This window comes from Wasmannia auropunctata, unplaced genomic scaffold (assembly GCF_000956235.1).
Source record: "Wasmannia auropunctata unplaced genomic scaffold, wasmannia.A_1.0 LD335994.1, whole genome shotgun sequence".
In the NCBI taxonomy this organism is placed as follows: domain Eukaryota; kingdom Metazoa; phylum Arthropoda; class Insecta; order Hymenoptera; family Formicidae; genus Wasmannia; species Wasmannia auropunctata.
The window spans coordinates 2,097,846-2,117,091 of NW_012026896.1; the positions used below are offsets into that span (position 1 = coordinate 2,097,846).

A 19,246-nucleotide genomic window follows, 5' to 3' on the forward strand; every position below is an offset into this window, starting at 1 on the left:
ATCTATGCGTGCGCGCTGATTTTCTGCAATAAAGTGCCCTGTGCACTGTGCGTATGCATTTGAAGCGTCGTATTTCGCAATACGAAGGAGAAATTATTCCTGTCCGCACAGAAGCTGATTACGAAGGTAATATACGTTTTGTAATATATGTTATTGCAGCGTAACTATATCAAATCTGTAATCGCACGAAAGCAACTGTCAACCAATATCCTGTGTGAGTAATGTTATAATCTCGTTCAAGATACATTTAGTTCCTGTGCGCATAACAAAATTGATAATTTCAGGTTGATTTTTTTTCGCGGCAGAAAGGACTTGCCACTGCGTATATTTACTGTTAATTTATTGCATTACTCTGTACATATATCTAAAGAAATCGACGAGGCAGTTGCAATTTCAGCACGTGAAGGATAGGTTTTATCGGATTGATCTCGCCGTACGGAAGAAGTCTAGAAGTATATATTTCAACGTAAAATCATAAGTATCATTATATGAATTCGAGGAGAGCGCAGGAATTATATGTCTCTTAAGCGGGTAACGCCGGCCCCTCGTCGTTTACTTACTGCAGACATTATAATAACCGTGATCGCGCCGCGATGGAGTATCGCTTGACCGTGTACGCTAATACGCGTTATTAAAAAAATCAGGTTACAGGCTAGATTCACAGTGAGAGTGGCCGGTGTGCGCGCATAAGAAAGGAAAGCAAATGAAACTGGGTGAAGGAGAAGTCCGTGGAGAAAAAAGGCGCGACGGAAAAAGACACGACCAAATAGAGCATTATCCGGTTCGGTGTGAAAGGTGGATCTTGTTGTAACGTCGGCGCGAGTCGAAAAATTGCGTTCTGTACCGTCGCGTCAGTGACGCGACGGTACAGAACGGATGATCGACCGCGATAATTTAACGATAATCGCGGCTGCCGTGTTCATTGATGCCTAAAAGTCGCGTGGCCTCCCCAAGCACCTGCAGCACCATCCGATCTCAAGCACATATGAATACTCGCTCGAAGTAAACAAGGGAAATCTATAACGCTTTCCATGCCATTTGAATTAAAATTTTAATTTTACTCATTTCAAATTATATATCCGTCGAGATAACCCCTCATATATTTAATAGGGTGTGATTTATATTTAAGAAATATGAAAACGTTTGCATATTGAACGCCGATATCTCTGCATCGCGTGTCACGCACGGTCTCGCATGAAACAAGTGTACCTATTTATACATGTTTACCTGTTCACCTGTTGTATCCTGCTTTATACAGAACATTTATTGCGTTTATGCACTGATTATCGGCTATCTTTTTAATAACTTTCGGATATCTTTTTAATATGATTCATCACGATAGTAATTCAAAGTATCTGAATAAAGCGCATTTATTTAGATTTTATACATTTTAACTCTCTGTCTTTTCTTCGCGCGTTATTAAATAAGCCATTTTGATTTCTCAAGCGCATTAATTTATCTCTTACCGCTTAACATTGATTTCCTGCGACAGAAACTTTGATATAAATACAATGAGATCTGGTAGTTACAAATAATTCCTTTTTTTAATTGTTACAATTTCTAATTTCAAATGTACATATAATTCGGAAGTATTAATTTCTAATTTCAAATCTATTCCGGCAGTATTAATGATGAGACATAAATAATTTCACTCTGACGTATTCCATCGTGTTTCCGTTTAGTATGCTGTTGCATGTCTCTTTTTCTGCACTTCCGAGCCATCATTAATATTGCCGGGTCATATTTGCACCAAGGACTTGACCGCGCGCGGTCGTCCGTTTTTTCGACAACTTTGAAAAAGCGATCCATTGTCCTTACAAATGGACAAGGGTGGTGGGCGCAGCAATCCAGGGAGTGCAGAAAGAGTGACTTTGATCGAACGACTTTCTTCCGCGTCGGTACGGTTCATAGAACTCGCAGCGGCACCGGCGTAAGGGTGACGGGTGATACGCGGGGGAGAGAGAGGGAGAGAGACAGGGGAAACCCAGGATGACTAAGGAAGAGGCGAGTGAAAGGATCTCGGTACGTTCGCCGGGTTAATGCACAGTCGTAGATTTGGCGCTGATGACTACGCCCAGATACTTGGCAGGATACAGGTTGCAGGCACTTGATCTTGGCGTCACATCCCAGCTGGATGTTCTGACCTCACTTCCCATTGTCTGCCGATTCTCCTGGAAGGCTTTTCCGGAACTTTCACTCTCTTTCTCCAGGAGAGACAATCTCGGCGATAAAAATGAATCGGAAATTTAAAAAGCAAATCTGCGGTATGAAGCGTGAACTGAAGAGTGAAACAATCACTAGTTACAAACGCCTTTTTTGAGTAAATCAGTAATCAAGCAGACGTTCTACGATTAAAATAATATTGATTATACATGTTTGATTATTTTAATATAATTTATGTATAGTTTATTTGATTCATACATTTATTAAATGCATTATATAAGCTTTGAGTTCTAATAAAAATTTTGAACATGTAATCAGACAGTTTATACTACATATATGTATAATAATTATTATATATAATGTCTTTCGATGAAAATGACATGAGTATTAGGTAATCCATTTTACGGCAATTTATTTTAATGAAAGAAAAAGATATTTCCATTGTGATATAAACAAGGATTTCTCTCTTGTCCCCGTTTTTCAAGATGCACGTTTATTAATAGAAACGCTTCTTTAGATTTTCATAAGAAAATTGCCTATTCCTAGTTAATTAATGATCCAGATATTAGAAGAACGCGATACTTTCCAAGATATAATAGTTTGGTATTTTCATCATTATTGCTTCTTTCTTTATATAATCGGTTGCGACACTTTGTTTCAATTTTTGGAACGCGCAAAATTTTTATGAATACGAACCACTATCTCAGAACGCCTGAACACGTGTAGTGAGCGCTTGTGATATGAATTGTCAAAGTGATATAGAATCAAAATATTTAAGTGCAAAAAACTTTTAAGATTTCATTTAAATACTAAGATCAGGATATAAAAGACTGCGCCAAATCGTCAAAGAAAACAATAAAATTGACGGAAACCTCGCGAAATTAACTGTATATAACTTTTATTGATGAAACGATGATTTTTACATGTAACAATTACAAAATCATATTCATAACACTACAAATGCCCTTTTATGTCACACCACCACCATATGTATAATATATGTTATTATTGATATGCGCAAAATATGTATAACGTCACGAAATGATTTTCAACCCCAAGGATGATGAATAGGTTTCTGTAAGCTCGCGTGCTGGACCGCAGCTGCTATTGCGTTTTCTTTTGCAGCTATTACGTCCTTTTCCTATTTAGATGAACAATATATATAAATATTAAGAATAAATTAACGTTAGCTTATAACAGTTTATGCAATAAATAACACTGATAATGAACAACAATTTTCAGACAAGAAAATACCGTGTCTAATATTAACAGAAACAACAGTATCTTATTTTATAGAGAAATATATTTAGAAAAATTACATTTTTATATTACTACCTTAGCTTCCTGTTCGCTCTGACTAATTTGCTTATCAACATCCAGCTTTCGCAATTCCGCGGCGGTGTTGGCCGCGTTTCTTTGGATTGCCGCAGCTGCGGCGGCTTCCCTCGCCGCCGCTACTCTCTGTGCAGCTGCCACAGCGTCCTTTAGGGTCGCTAATCTCTGTTGCAGCGCCACGAGCTGTCGGGCGCTGGATTTAGCCTGGGTCTCGGCGTACTGCGAAATTTCATGCGACCTGCACAAAGTGGAAATATTACAAGGCGTAAAAGGGAGTGCGATGGAGATGTCACGTCGCGGTGCGCGATAAGAACATAATGATGGAAAATTGGAGTGAGTCAATTATTCGTGTACCTCGCGGCAGCCTCCCGCGCCGCCGCCTCCTTTGCCAATGCAATTTTCTGTTGGATCAGCGCGGCTTGCTTCGCCTCCGCAACTTTGTGCAGCCCCATCGCGACATTGCTGTTCGCCTCCTTTGCCTGCTGAATCGCTCTGAGAACCTCGGGCGGGTACGCGATGCTGGGCGTACCGGGCGCCGGATCCTTCAACGCCTGTCACGTAAATTAACAGGAAATGTATATTCCTCCAATCTCGCGTATGATATATGTAGGGCGCGCGGTGTAACACATTGCAAATAGCCTAGTAAGTGTGCGTGCATACCTGAAGTGCCACATTGTGCGTGGCTTGAGCTTGGATCTGTGCGAGCGCTACGTCTGAGTGGATCGGTGGATTCCAGGCCGAAGCCGCGAAGCCCGTGGGAGCCCACGACGAAGGAGCGAAGGCCGGCACGAACCCGAAGAAATCAGGCGATCCGAAAAACGCTACTCCGCGCTTATGCTTCTTTGATTCCGGTTTCAGCTCCACCGCGGAGACAACAGCGAGAAGAAGCGCGATCTGCAAGTCAACGCTTGATTATTCTTATCGATGAAAGTACAAGCTAGAACTTCAGGAAGTTGTTCACTCGTTTCTTTTTTAGATTCTATAAAGTCCTAAAATTTCTTCCAACGCTTGCACGATAATTTAACTTAAAAATAAAAATTTCTCGTTTGTGTCACGACATGGGATATAAAATGTGTTACGTTGAATTTTGTATTTCTATAATTTGGATCCATTAAAATATAGATAAAAATATGCTCTTGAGCTTTCAGTTACCGTTACGATGGTCTTCATCTTGCGAGAAATATATTGCGGATGATACTGAATTCTCCAGTGGTGGACCCCCAGTATATATACAACTTGTGATACGAGGAAGAATGATCTAGCGTCTCCGGGATAATCATAGAATTAATTAAAACTATTAGAGGTGTCCGTAAAAGTCCACGTATCGCAAACAGAATTACAGGCCTTTATTATTGCCTAATGACGATTTTCTGGAAGGCGTGTGCTATACAATCACTGCACACGAAGCCACTTACGTCTTAGAAATCGATAGACGAAGATCATATCTCGACCTCGAACTCAGGAAGTAGTTAACCAGTTGTGAGTACGTACCAAGTACTTCCGCTTCAATGTAGACGTTAAATAAATTTAGTTAGATATTGAAAAGACATTCGACCTTCTTGATGAGTAGATATTGTTTATACGTTATATATGTCTACTTTCGCACTTATATAGCTCTATAAAATTGGTCACAAAATATAAAATATGAAAAAAATAAATATTAATTTCTCTTCGATGAAATAGGTTAACATTAAAAATTAATTTTCGAGAGAGATATTAATATGCCATTAATATGCTATGATATTAAAATTTAATTGTAATATTATATTCAAATGGCATAGATAAATTATACAGTTATCAAAATTAAAACAAAATTACATTAATATACTTAAAAGATGAAATTATAACATATTATAATATCGAATAATAAAATTTGCTAAAAATGAATATCGTTGGTATAATATAATTAATTATTACGTGCAGTGATTATATGCTAAACTGATAAAAAACGAAGGTAATTGTTTAAATATGTATATTTTTATTCTGATTAATAAAAATTTATCTTAAACATTATTAAACATTATTAAATTTATTTCTTATTACACATTAAATTATATTTTTGGGAATTTTTATTTGAAATTTATTTTTATAGGAGAGACGGGGAGCTATCTAGCTTTAGATAGATATCTATATCATTCTAACGTTGAAAAAGAGCTCTACATAAGGGATTCCAGAAGCTTTTGTTTTTGCGATGCTTTTCACAAAAACCGCTGTACGCCGAGAATGGTAGAGACATCTACCTCTTAACACCTAAGATAACAATACCGTGGTCTCTCGTAGACAGATAGAACTCTGCTCTGCCCTATATAAAGAATTTGAGTTTTCTTTTTTATAAAAATTATTACCATATTTTTTTTAAATAAATTTGTAACCTTTGTCAAAAAATTAAAATATATTTATAATATAATTTCTGATAAATGGTCTATATTTTAATATTATAACATTATAATAACATATATGTATAACGTTACAATATATAACTTGAATATATATATATGTAAGTATTGCAAACAGAACGAAAAGCTTAATATGTAAGGAAATAATACATATATTGTTATTTTATAATATCATATAATAGATAATAAAAATAGAACGTAACAGTAACAAATGTAAATATGCGTAATACCTGGTTTCTTTTAAGAAAAAAAAAAGACAGATTTTCTCATATACGATATTTAAGATTTCACCAGAAAATTTGGTCAGAGAATATGCATACGCAATATTTCTTAACTCAATATTTGGTATATTACAATATTACTTCGATCGCTCAGATTCCTGTCAGATCGCGAAAAATTTCTTCATTTGTGATAGAACGCGCTCGGCCGCTCTCTATACTTGGCCCGTAAAAAGAAGCCCCGTCATCAGGATCTGACAATTGTCTCACATTCGATCTGGGAATCACCTTTTTCTCAGGTGAGTTTTTATTCAATTTCCAAGTGTTGCTCGCGATGGAAAGCGGATGCGGATCTTTCTTGTCTTCGGAGCTGACGTCGCTGCCGGTCTTGAGATTCTTGAATTTGTAATACTTAGCGGCACGAAGGTGGTGACCGTCTTCCTTCGGCGATTTCTTGGTGAGCGACTTCCCGGTTTTCGCGTGCTTAGAATATTTTCCGGTCTCGGGTTTTTTGTATCCGAAAAACTCCTCGTAGATCACTTTGGGCGACGTTTTCGCGGAGATGTCCGAGCCATAAGCTGTGCTGTCCCTGTAATCCGTCTTTGGTACTTTATAATTTTTTCGCGAATTGCGAGATTCTTGACTCTTCGACTCTTTGGATTGGCCGTGCTTCACGCGAGATTGATTGCTATGCTTTTGTTGCCGCTTAGAAGCGGGACTTGGATTATTATTACTGTCTATTTCTGGCACTTCTTTCACGTGCACATATTCTGCAAGCAGAAACATGAATTTAATAATTTTCATTAATATCCCCATTAAACATATTAATTTAGTAATTTCCATTAATATTCCCATTAAACTTATTGATTTATCATTTCAATTAATAAACATATAATTAAATGTAAAAATCTCTATAGGTAAAATTAAAAAGAAGCGGGACTTGGATTATTATTACTGTCTATTTCTGGCACTTCTTTCACGTGCACATATTCTGCAAGCAGAAACATGAATTTAATAATTTTCATTAATATCCCCATTAAACATATTAATTTAGTAATTTCCATTAATATTTCCATTAAACTTATTGATTTATCATTTCAATTAATAAACATATAATTAAATGTAAAAATCTCTATAGGTAAAATTATTTATCTCTTCCTGCGTACTTTACATTCGCGTAACATTACATTGTTTTAAAATTATGAGTTTATTATTTTAAAGTTATTAGTATTTTCAGAGATTGATATATTAAACGAAATGTGGTTTAATGATAAACATAACATTTATGGTAAGATTTTCAATAAAACTGTTATAAATGTAATTTCATTTATACTGTAACATGATTTGTCAGTTCTTTCGCGTACCTTGTTTCGGTAGCTCTTCCTTGTAACCTTCTTCAAATTCCTGCTCAAAGTCCTTTTGATAATATTTGGATCGTTTAGGTGCCTCGCGAAAGCCTTCATTGACTTTCTTGCGTTTCTCCTGCTTGCGGCTTTCTTCTTCCTCTTCCTCATCATCTTCTTCCTCGTACGAGTCACGCGACGGTTTTGAGGATTCAATGTATTCTGCACGGTCCTCCGACGATGAGTCTTCTTCCTCTTCGTCGTCGTCTGATGGATAATTCTTATAGCTGGAAGATGGTTTATCTTCAAAGTCATCATCGTCATTATCATGTTGCGCTCTAACAAGAAGCTTTCCAAATCTCTCGTCGTACTCTTTGAAAGGGTAAGATGGTGAAGGCTTAAAGTCACTTTCCGTCGGTGACGCTTTGAAAGACTTTCCTGGTCGACGCTCCACATCGTCCTCTTCAGAACTGTACTCTTTATCCGGATTTTTGTATCCTAGAGATAATATTTCTAGTGTAAATATTTATTTTAAATCTTTTTTTATTATCTTAAGTTAAAATTCAGTAAAATCATCAGTTTATTATTATTAAAATGTCTGCAAGCGTATCGATATAAATTATTTTTTAATATTTTTTTAATTTAAATCTTAGATGATCTTAGATTAAAAATCTGTCATTTTTTTGTACCATTTTATATCTTAACTAAGTTTTCTTTACGATTATAAGCACGCAAATTATAAAATAATACGAACTTTTATCTTCCCTATCATCTTCATCGTCGTCGTCATCATCAGGTTGGGGTGTATGTGGCTCCGGATTTTTCTTATTGATAAGCTCTACATCATTCAGAATGTCTTGCGTTGAGACGGAAGGATGAATATTATTTTGTCCTGCATTAACAGGCTGCATATTGCCATTATGTACCTTGTCAAAGTGCAAGTGCGGTTGATTATAAAGGGACTCGTAATTGCCCTGCGCTTTAGGAATATTACTCGCAATTGGGTAAGCTTGTATGCTGGCGCCTTTGTACTGCGGAAATTGCGGGCTACCGTTGGCCGTCTGGATCGGCACCACTTGACCTTGGAAACTCGACAGAGGCGACGAAAACGGCGAGACGTTGCTTGACTGAAGTGCCATGTTGACTTTCGACCCGCTGCCAAACTTAAATCCCACGTCCGATTCGATCGGATAGTTCGCGCTTAGCGAACTTAGGAACGGCTGACTCTCGAAGGCGGGCAGAACTTCCGAGAAGTCCAGATTGCTCGTGAGTTGAATGACCGGGACCGAGATCTTCTTACCGTTCACGTCTACGATTGCTTCATCTTTCTGCCTCGTTTTCTCCGAAAACGGAGGAGCGACGCCCGACACCGTTGGAATGCTCGGCGCGTAAACGTGCGAGAAATCGGTAAGTTTTGAGAGCGGATAACTCATACTTTTGTACACCGGCGCCTGTACGGTGGGCGAAGAAACGCCCTGGGGGATAAGCTTGCCGATACTGCCGAACGAGGGATACTCGAAGTCGGAAAAGCTCGACAATTCAATCGGCTTGTTCTGATGGAACGCGTTGTAGCCGGGCGAGTAGATGCCCTGCAGTTTCTGGAGCGACTGCGACACGATCGATTTGGACACGTCTCTCTCGAGCGGTTTCTCGACGCTCCTCGCAGCCTTGTACGCATCGGGATTATTCAGTATGCCGAAATACGGTGCCAGCAGGTTGCTCCGATGAGACTCGATCTGACGGATGACGGGGGTGGAAAGCGGCCGCTTTGGCACGCTGCCATACGCGTAGGTACCGGGCCCGTGGTTCGCGCTGCTGATGTAAGGCGCTCTCTGAGTATCCGGCGCCTTGGCGTTTCCATAACGAGGCGATGATCTCGAGTTAATATCCTGAGGCGACGGGATCCTCGGCGTAGTTTGAGTACCTCGGGATTGCTCCTGATTATTACGGATATTGTGGCCGGGATCTACAACTACGCGTTTCGATTTGGTAGACGTTGCTGACGTGACGGAAGCGCCGGTCGAAGTCACGACTATCGTGGCGGAACATATCGCTGACGTAAAGAGAATGATGTTTACAATCTGGAATGTATTCAGCGCACACGCGTTTTAAATATCGAATTACCTTCAACACGAAAATGTGTTAATTAAAAATATAAATATTATGTTGCATAATAATTTGATTATATTTAAATCCCGCGAATTTATGTAAATCCTGCGGATTTTAATAATCTAAGTTCACGTTGATGTACGGAAATTGTATGTAATGCATATATGAATTATGAATAAAATATAATATAGAAAATGCGGCAGCAAAATTTAACGTTTTTAACGTAATCATAAATCGAGAATATTAATAGTATTATTAATATATGTCACAAATAATAATAAATATCATTGCACAGCGTAACGTATCGAAGAAATTAAGCGAATCACATTTGTGAGTAAATCACACTGTTGTTACAATATTACGATACACATGGACGATCGACGTGAGCGGTAAGCGTAGATTATTTAAAATAATTGGGAAACTGGAGAAAAAAAAACACGTACCAACATGATACTCGTACAGTTCGGTACGAGCAGAAACCAAAGTTCGACGTTAACTAAGCCGCGATCGACATTCTCTCATCTTTTATATTCGGCGTTTACTGATGCGAGACAGCAGAATGGGCTGGACTTTCCTAAACTTTGTAAAAAGCGTATCGAGAAAAACCGAGTCAAATCACCTCGCTTCTCCCTGATCAGTGAAGCCGTAATCATAACTATTGGTCTATCTTTTTATTAACTTACACTTCTCTCTTTTTTGTAATATATTATTTACGTTATCATCATGCAAATTGTAATGCAACGTGAAATTATTAGACAAGCGATTCTGATTATCGCAAATGTGAAATCTGCGGATGTGATTGAATTCAATTTCTTCATTTAATTGATTTGTAAAAATTGAATTATTAATGTATAACAGAATATATTTTTGAGATGCTTACTACGCAGATTTTAAATAAAAATAATAATAATAAATTTCTGTATAATTATATACATTTTCAATATTCATTGAATATTCTGTAGAAGTAATAACAACTGTACCATTTACCAGAAGAATGATTATTTCCTTTACTAGCCGCTATTCCGAGAAAACTTGCGCGAGCATATCCAATATAATAGTTTTGTGAATTAACGTAGATCTCAAACTAATTTCTGTCTAATTCCCAGGTTATTTTTCGAGAAAGTGACTGTTGCACAATAAAAATGCTTCAATGGATTTATGTGTTCAGTCTCTCCATTGAGTAAATCTTCAAGCTAATGATTGTTACATACCGTGAGGTGAACGCCTCTTCCTTCTGGGTTACGGTTGAATTATTATGCCAATCAAGTGGAAAGAATGCAGTTATATATTTTCACCATACTGCTGATGTATATATATTTACGCAGCAATTTTTAATATTTTCTGTAATATATAACTGATATATATGACTTATATAAATAATTGCTTTAATTGAAAACAATTTATTGAAGTTAGTTATAGTAGTCTTCGCGAGTAATTTTATTTTCAGTTTTGAAAGAAGTTCTTCTTATATTACTTAACACTTTTCACGCAAAATAAACAGTGTTCAAATATTCAAATCTTATTTAGTCATAACACAAATATACTAGAAATAATATATTTATTTTTCAAAAACTAAATTATTTAATATTTTTAACTGGTCATTCTTTCATTAATAAATTCATCTTATAAGTCAAATAATTTTCAGTTTTTAAAAGAAATAGTTCCTTGAAACATTTCTATTGGTTTAGTGTTATAACAAAGATTAAAATCCTGATCCAATTTTCCATGGAAAGCTTGAAAAAACTGCTATAAATATTAATGCAACCGCGAAAATATCTCCTTTTGAACGTTGATGTAACATTTGATATCATTGCATTTTTATTAAAAAAACAACAATTTCTAAAACAACTTTTTGTGTAAACAGTAAAAATAGATACACTCATTATATGTTTGCTTTAATTTTAAAAAATTATCTAATTTAAAAATGTTATTGTAAAAAAACATTTATCATAATGCTGTTACTCAAGTTAAAGATTAAAGATATTTTAAATAAATAGTAAAAAATAATTTGTTTAAGTTAATTAGTAGAATAATATAATTATATTTGTAGTCATTATATGTAATTATATTGTGTAGTCAAGTAAAACCTTACTATAATATTTATCTCTTACAAAATTCTCTGCATTTTTCCTCGAAAAAATCTATCTAGTTTTCATTGCGTATTTGGTCATCGACTGTTTATCGCGTTCTTTGACACAGATTATATCAGACAGATGAAAGAGAAAAGAGAAATTCGATGAGATGAGGAAATGAATAGAATGCAAGCGTGACAAAACACGAAATAAAATACAGACCGTACAAATTACAAGGCGTATGTATTTCTTGTTTAACTTAATATGTACATACAATACTTGTCAGCGTCTTACAATGATGACCGATGAAAATTTGCTGTCCCCTCGACCCGAACATTCCGTGCGAGCGCATATGATACTAACGATTTACAATTTCCGTATAAAACGTTACTTATTATAATTAAATGCTTAGTGCGAACAGCGCAGCGGTTCGATGCTGGCGTGATGCTGCATTCGTTAATGCGCAAAGCGGACGGAAGGTCGTCCGTTATCGCAAACGGGATAAACGTACTTACTACCTAATTAATTCTAATACTTTCACGAGCGGATTTACGATTTACAATTCATTATTTAACGGATTTTACACGCGAATCTCCAGCGAACGCATCGCGTGATCGACGTCTTGCTTGTACTTTTGATTACGAATTCACGCCATTCCCCGAATAGACATTCCCGTTGGCAGCCGTAGCAGGTTGCGACTCAATGTCGGATCTGTGCATGTAATCCCTTAAGGTATCAGCGTAGAACTGCTGCTGCAGCCGACGTCTGTCCCTCTCGAGATGCCTCAACTGATCCTTGTTGCGAAAATAGTTCTGCGCGCCTCTGTTCGGCAGCTGTTTGTTCTTCATCAACATACCAAGAAGATTGTGCATCCTGGGATGATTGATGTCGTAGCTTTTGTTATTCTTGATCTCCCTTAAGATCTTATCGAGGACATCCGGCTTCGACGTGGTGAACGTCGGATACGAATTGCGGTACGATCGCGAACGGTGTCTCGGCTCGTAGTCGAAGTTTTCAGGATCGAAATTTACAGGCGGCTTACGATAACCATCCACGTACACCTCCACGTTGCTAGAGGACGTTTCTAACGGCGAGCCGACGGATCTAAGCGGTGAACTGCTCGGCCTCACCAGTTTCCTCGGACCGTTCTTGAATCTCGCTCCTGGTCGTTTCTTCATCGGCTTGTCGTGAAAGGGAGCCTTTGAGTAGAATGGATCCGGTCTGGGTGGCGTGAGAAATTCCAAGTGGCTGCTGTCGCTGAAATCATAGTTGGAACTCGCGGCGAAGGTCGCATCGCCGCCCAGCTTCGGTTTGCGACCGGGTTTAACGGCGCCATGATAGATATGTATCGGTCCCGCGGGTCGCGTCTTCAGCAGATGCTCCAAGGTCGCCAGCAGCGGATCCACTTTCTTTTTATCGCCTTTGGGCGAGTCAGCCGTGCGCACGCTATTCTCGCTCTGATGCGCCTCGAGAAGGTCTCTGTACTTCGACTCCGACAGGGAAGACCTCAATTTTTGCAGCTCGAGCCTCAATTTCGCTATGTCGCTCGCCTCGGGATTATTCTGAATATTCCCCGGTTTCCTGTCGTTGTTCCACTTCTGCGAGTTGTACATCGTCTTCAGGGACTCCTTGAACATCTCCTCGGCGTACTGCTGCAAGTCCGACGCGAGCTTCGGCTTCATGATCAGCTCACCTTGCCCCGAGAACCCAGGTTTGAAGAAGTTTCCGCCCGGCATGGCGGGCACCAGATTCAAGCCTGGCTGAAGAGGCTCGTTGATCGGCAACTTGTTAAGAGTGTTCTGATTTTTGATAATGTCAACGTTGGGAACGAAATTAATGGGATTGTACATCGGTCGTTCCTGATTCTGCGCTGGTCTGAGATCCACCTGCTTGATCTTGGCTCCGGACTCCGTCAGAGAGTTCACGTAATTCTGCAGGTTGACCGCGGTATGCGGAGTCGCCGAGGCGATCGTGCTGAAGATCGGGATGGGCGTCGTCAGGACAGCGGTCGGATAGTGCATCGCTTGGTAAGCATTGAGAGGATTCGGCTTGATGTTCGGATTCACGATCTCCACGTTCTTCGCGCCTACGTTCGGCAAATGAGCGTTTCCGACTGCAGCTGCTCCGAGCATATTTAAATTATTAATCGAGTGACTAGTCGAGCTGTCAGCGGCCTGCAACACGATGTTGGACAGTTTGCCGCCCTTCGCCAGCTGCTTGTTCATTTGAGCTTGCAGCTCCTGCAAATTCTGTTGATTTGGAATTAGTCGCGCATTCTGGCCCTGCACATAATACGAGTTAACATTAGCCACCTGCTTCGGGTTGTTCTGGCCGACGGCCAGACTCGCGGTGGCGAGGAAGTTCGCGCCGGAGGTGGGATACGCGTTCTTCTTGCTCTGCGTTTCCAAGTTGGCCCTACCCTCCGGCATCACCTGGCTGGACAGCAGCGTGGGCGCTGTCGGCACGCTCTGTACCTGCAAGTTACCGTGATTTAGCAAATTCTGACCCTGCAGCCCGTGGGTATTCACCTGGATCTGAGTCGCCTGCAGCGGCGTCTGCAGGAAACCCGGGTGCGTCTGAATGGTCGGCTGCGGCACTATGGCGTAGGTCGTTCGCGGCGTCACGTTGTTGTCCTGCACACCGTGAACGGGCGTGATGGCGAACACGGGTGTCATAGTGCTCGGAACGTATGTCGCTCTCAGCGTATCCACGATCTTATTTTGACCGTTCGGAGAAAGCAGTACCGTGTGAACGGGATTTTGGAAGGTGTTCTGGCCGACGATGATGTCGGGCACCGGCGTGGAGACTAGGTTCTTCGACAACAGATTCTGTGCGAGGACGGACTGAGGTGTGTTCAAGATAGGCGCTGTCGTGCTGAACGCGCCGATCGGCGCGACGGTGGCGAGATTCTGCAGCATCGCGTTGGACATGTCGAAACCCTGGCTACCGCCTATCGCGGTCGCGTGATCGAAATTCGCCACGGGCACGAAATTAACGACGTATTTCGGCTTCTCCAACTGATCCAGCTCGATCCCGTTAGAATGAGAGATCTCGAGATTCGGAGATATCTGATTCCACGTGTTGGTGTTCTTCGACCTGGATCCATATGGAACAGTCTTCGTTTTCGTGCCGCTGCCTCTGGAATCGTGTCGAATATCCTCGACGCTCTCGTCGTGCTGATTCACCACGCTGGGATCGTTCAGCCATGGATTCGCCTTCACTCTGTGCCGCTGCGACTTCAGTTTTGAGGAGCTATACTTACTCTCCTCCGCGCTCTCCGCGGAGTTTAACGTGCCTCGATGTTCCTTGGGGAGTTTTCTGGTGGTATCGGGACGTCTCCGAATCTTTTGAGTTCTCAGTCTCGGCCGGTCGATATAATCGGAGTAATCCGTGCTCTCGTCCGAGTGTTCTTTGGAATCCTCCGTGCGGTGGTAACTACGTTGCCTGTCGTGATTGTTATAAGCATCGTAGTTCTCCAAACTGGAAGATTCCTGCAGATTTTTCAAAATTTTGTCATCATCATTCGGCTCGCTGTTCCGCAGCTGGCTGCTGAACTTCACGTCCACCTTGTAGTTGTTCGGCTCGACGACCACGACCGGCTTCATGAATCTGTGGCGAGTCCTCGGCGATTCCGCCGCGTCGCCGTGAGTTCCGCTATGCCCGAGTTCGTTGACCTCGTAATTCGTCCTTGATGAGGACGGCACCGGTGCTGCTACATTCTGCTTGGCCGCGTTCAGCCCATTGTAGTTATTATTCGCGGTGTTCTGCTGCTGATAATTACCAGCTACTTTCTCCGGCCCGTAAACAGTTTTCTTCGTATCCTGGGCGCCATTGTACGAGTAGAATTGAGCATAGATATCCTCGTTGTTGCTCTGTTGCGCCTGCCAGCCGTAATTGCGGGTGTGATTTTCGAGCCTCCTCCCCCTCTCGCCTTTCGGACGCCTCGAAGAGAGTTTACCGGACTCGCCGTTGGTCTCGCCGGTGTTCACCGTGTCGTGCACGTTCTTGTAAAATTCCCGATAATTGGCCACCGCCGGGGTGTCGTTGTTCACCTTCAGCAACTCGAACTCATTCAGCCTACCGTCCTGGAAATCGAAAGACCTGCGATTCGTCAGTGATCCAGGCAGACTCAAGAAGATCCTCGCTTCCGAGGAATACGCTAAGTCCTCTTCCAACTGTTTCTCCCTCGTATCGGAACTGTCTTGAGCACTTACGGCATTCGTCACGTTGTTCTCTTCAGACTGCTGCTGATCGCCGGTCTGTGACGAGTCGAGTTCGTCGTACGAGGCGGATGGTACCATAGGCATGAATCCGTTGGAATTTTCATAGTGTACCGTTGACGACGACGTGCTCGAGAGCTGTTTTTCGATGTCCTTTGAGTCTTCATTCACCTGCTTTGCAGCGTGCGCCAAGGTCTCCGAGGCGGTTGCCAGCTGATCGTAGATCTCTTCGCCCTTTAAGACAGTGTCTTCTGTACATCTTGCTCGCGGCCAGCTGAGGAACAGCAATATCATCTACGAAAGTTGAGAAATCCGATTAAATTGCAATTGAAATTTTTAGATCATTAGTAATTTTATTGAGCAATCAAATGATTATCATAAATTTAAATGGCAATGTCATGTTACTTGATATAATTACTTGATATAATTACTTGATAGAATTAAATATAAAATAAAATGTACAAAGTAAAAATTAATCAAAAGAATATACGTAAGGCAATACAATAAAAAATTTTATATGAAATATATTTTTATAAAACTTGCATTAATTGATCGATGAAAAATAAAAATTTTAATGCGAGACGTGCGTGTGCGATAAAATTATTAAACTGGCGATAAACATCGAAGAAATTGAGTTATTATAAAGGTATGAGATCTAAAAGATACATTTCATATAGTTTTGATCGTAAGTCTTGTTATAAAGAAGAAAGTAGCATATATGCATTGCAAAGTTTGGATAGCCGCTACATGTAAGCAGTGTTAATTGCTGTTTCGTCAAGGAGATGACCTAGAAAAGAAAAGCAGACTGGAAAAGTAAAATGCGAGCGTGTGCAATGGAAATAAGGACTGGATGTGCATGGAAGCAGATCTTCATGGACTTTCTCACTGATTCATGGTCATTCGAATTATTATTTGACAATAACGGACTGCCATACTGGTGTCACTCATTAATGTAATGATTTTGAGCGGCAGAAAGGAATTTTCAAACCTCGGAGTGCAATTGTATCACATAAATGACTTTTTCTTTGTAAAATGCAGAAATCCGGGCAACTAATGTACAGCCTATCCGTTTAGAGAGTGTCGGTGAAAAGTAATTGCGGAGAAAACAGAGCCAATTTGAACTATTCTTTATGCCTATCGTTAAACAAGTCGGTCGAAGTTGTCGATCAAAATATAACATCGTTAATATGCATTTTTTTATTTAAAAGCAATTTGTTGACAAGATTTTAAAAATTTTTTAAAGTGATACGTAGCCAAAGTAACTTTTCCATAATTTATAGCGTTTGCATAATTTTCCATTCTATTCTTTATCGTTATATCAAACACACATATTTTAATATGCATATAAAAACACACGCGATAGGATAAATGCACTCTCTCTCTATCATAATATTGGTTTTAGCTTAATACAGACTTTAGATAGCAACTTTTATATAAATAATTTGAAAAATATAATTGTGTAATAATAAAATACAATTTTAAGGTTAAATTTTGGCATAATGATAAAAAAGAGTTTTAAATTTAAAATATATACATTAATATAAGGGAATAATACAATAAAAAAAATTACATTTTTTTAATAATGTAAAATAAAAATAAATAAAATAGTAAATAATTTTCTGTTATATATTATTTGTGTAAAGCATTATATTTATCTTTAGTTTAGTAAAATTATAGAAAATATTGTTCTTATGTATATTATAAAAAATATAAAGCATAAAAAATATGATATCTATGTGACTATGATATCTATATATTTAAATATTATAAGTCATAATAAGTATATACAGATATACAAACGGAGAAAAGAAAAGTACATATTCATGATATATGAAATATATGAAAAATGCTCTTTAGAAAATTTATTAATATTGATTTATTTTCTATAAATTTGGTAATATAATTTTACTGTCAAATCTATAAAGAATATATGACCACGGATAACAAAAATATTATGAACAAAAAATTAAATTGCTTGAAGAAGAGACTTTTTTATATGTACTTTCTTTCTCTATATATCTTTTTAATAATAAGAAAGAAAGAAAAAGAGAGAGAGAGAAATACAACATATTGGAATACACATATTCTCTTAAAAGAAAATCCCACACCGTTTCACATATATAGAAATATGTCACTCAACTTGGAAGCATCATAATGCAATTGTATTTAATATTGCGCATTATTAATTTATACCAGATCAATAATATACGAATCTTTTTTTATTTATCCACACAAATGATTAAACAATTGTCTCTCACCGCACAAATAAACTTCGCACTTTTTCGCACAAGTACTCCGATCCAAGTACTTACATAATAAAAAATCATTTTCATTGAAATAATTTTTAAGATTTCTCCAGAGACCAAACATTAAACAAAAAGGGGATTTCTGCGCCACACTGTACTACGCGTACACATTGATTACGATCATTCGTTCCCGTATCCTTGTCTCGTAATCTCAAGGAACACGCGTGGTGGGCTTCTACGCGAGAACTGAGCCACATAGTAGATACGCGATTTTCTTTATACAGTCCGGCGGCCAAGTGAAAAATATCGTTCTAAATATTATCCTATGCACCACACAGCCGCAGAGGATACTTTCATTCGCGACACGCGACTGCGCCTGAGGAAGTATTGTCCGGCGGTATCATGGGACGCGGTCGCTCGTCATCACTACGGAATTCGAGCAGCGATGATCGCAATTATACAGAAACGAAGAGAGAAAAAGAGAGAGAGAGAGAGAGAGAGATGTAAAATCGAGCAAAATGGTCTCAACAGAAATCGCTTTATTTTAAATCCCTCACCCGAGGGATATCGGTCGCGTCGGTGCCGTGACGTGAGGGGAGAGGCAAACGCAATTTTTCGAAATGCATCGCAAGGTATTTATGACTGGCGAGACGACTGTGGCGGTCGGTTACAAACAAATAAGTAGGAGAAATTCAAAGATCTCTCTTTAGAATATCGTTGTTTTATCTCTTATTGGAAACCGCGTTTATACGATTCGAGTTTTATATCACTTCCGGCGTTTTGCAGCCTCCGGTTCTCTCATCATTTTTGATCGACGGATCGGCGGATCGCCGAGCCGCGGATCGGGTATATCTCTCTCCGCCAGTACTTTTGCCGCCGTAATTTTACGCGCTCTAGAACACACGCATTATGCCCGATGCGCCCAACTCCTCCCCGCGATGCGATGCGCGCCGTGGAAGGTGTACGTCCGTGTGTAATGAACACGAGCCGATCTCCTCCCTGCCTGCGTGCGGAGTCGCGCCGCGCGCCGCGCCGCTCGTGCCCGAGCGTTCAGCAGTTTAATGCCTCCGCGCCTAATTGCCGTGCCGCAATTGCCGTAGATGCAACGGCAGATAATATCGTCGGAGCCCGTCCGTTGTGAAAA

General features: G+C 39.6%; 3 protein-coding genes across 3 annotated transcripts; all 3 read right to left on the reverse strand.

Annotated features, from left to right (window-relative positions):
• Window positions 1-3,211: 3,211 nt before the first annotated feature.
• LOC105453881 lies at window positions 3,212-4,668 on the reverse strand. The gene is made up of 5 exons (XM_011696155.1): window positions 4,651-4,668; window positions 4,159-4,392; window positions 3,853-4,049; window positions 3,499-3,736; window positions 3,212-3,304 (listed from the first exon to the last, which is right to left on the reverse strand). The coding sequence occupies exons 1-5, from the start codon at window positions 4,666-4,668 to the stop codon at window positions 3,212-3,214; spliced, it is 780 nt and encodes a 259-aa protein (XP_011694457.1).
• A 1,453-nt stretch (window positions 4,669-6,121) lies between these two features.
• Window positions 6,122-10,056, reverse strand: LOC105453882 (pescadillo homolog). The gene is made up of 4 exons (XM_011696156.1): window positions 10,008-10,056; window positions 8,210-9,536; window positions 7,477-7,953; window positions 6,122-6,882 (listed from the first exon to the last, which is right to left on the reverse strand). The coding sequence occupies exons 1-4, from the start codon at window positions 10,011-10,013 to the stop codon at window positions 6,266-6,268; spliced, it is 2,427 nt and encodes an 808-aa protein (XP_011694458.1). The 5' UTR covers window positions 10,014-10,056; the 3' UTR covers window positions 6,122-6,265.
• A 1,824-nt stretch (window positions 10,057-11,880) lies between these two features.
• LOC105453915 lies at window positions 11,881-16,365 on the reverse strand (the record flags this gene model as incomplete). The annotated part of the gene is made up of 3 exons (XM_011696193.1): window positions 11,881-15,721; window positions 15,851-16,150; window positions 16,354-16,365. Coding segments are annotated over 3 exons (3,759 nt in total), but the record flags the coding sequence as incomplete, so codon positions are not given.
• Window positions 16,366-19,246: the final 2,881 nt, after the last annotated feature.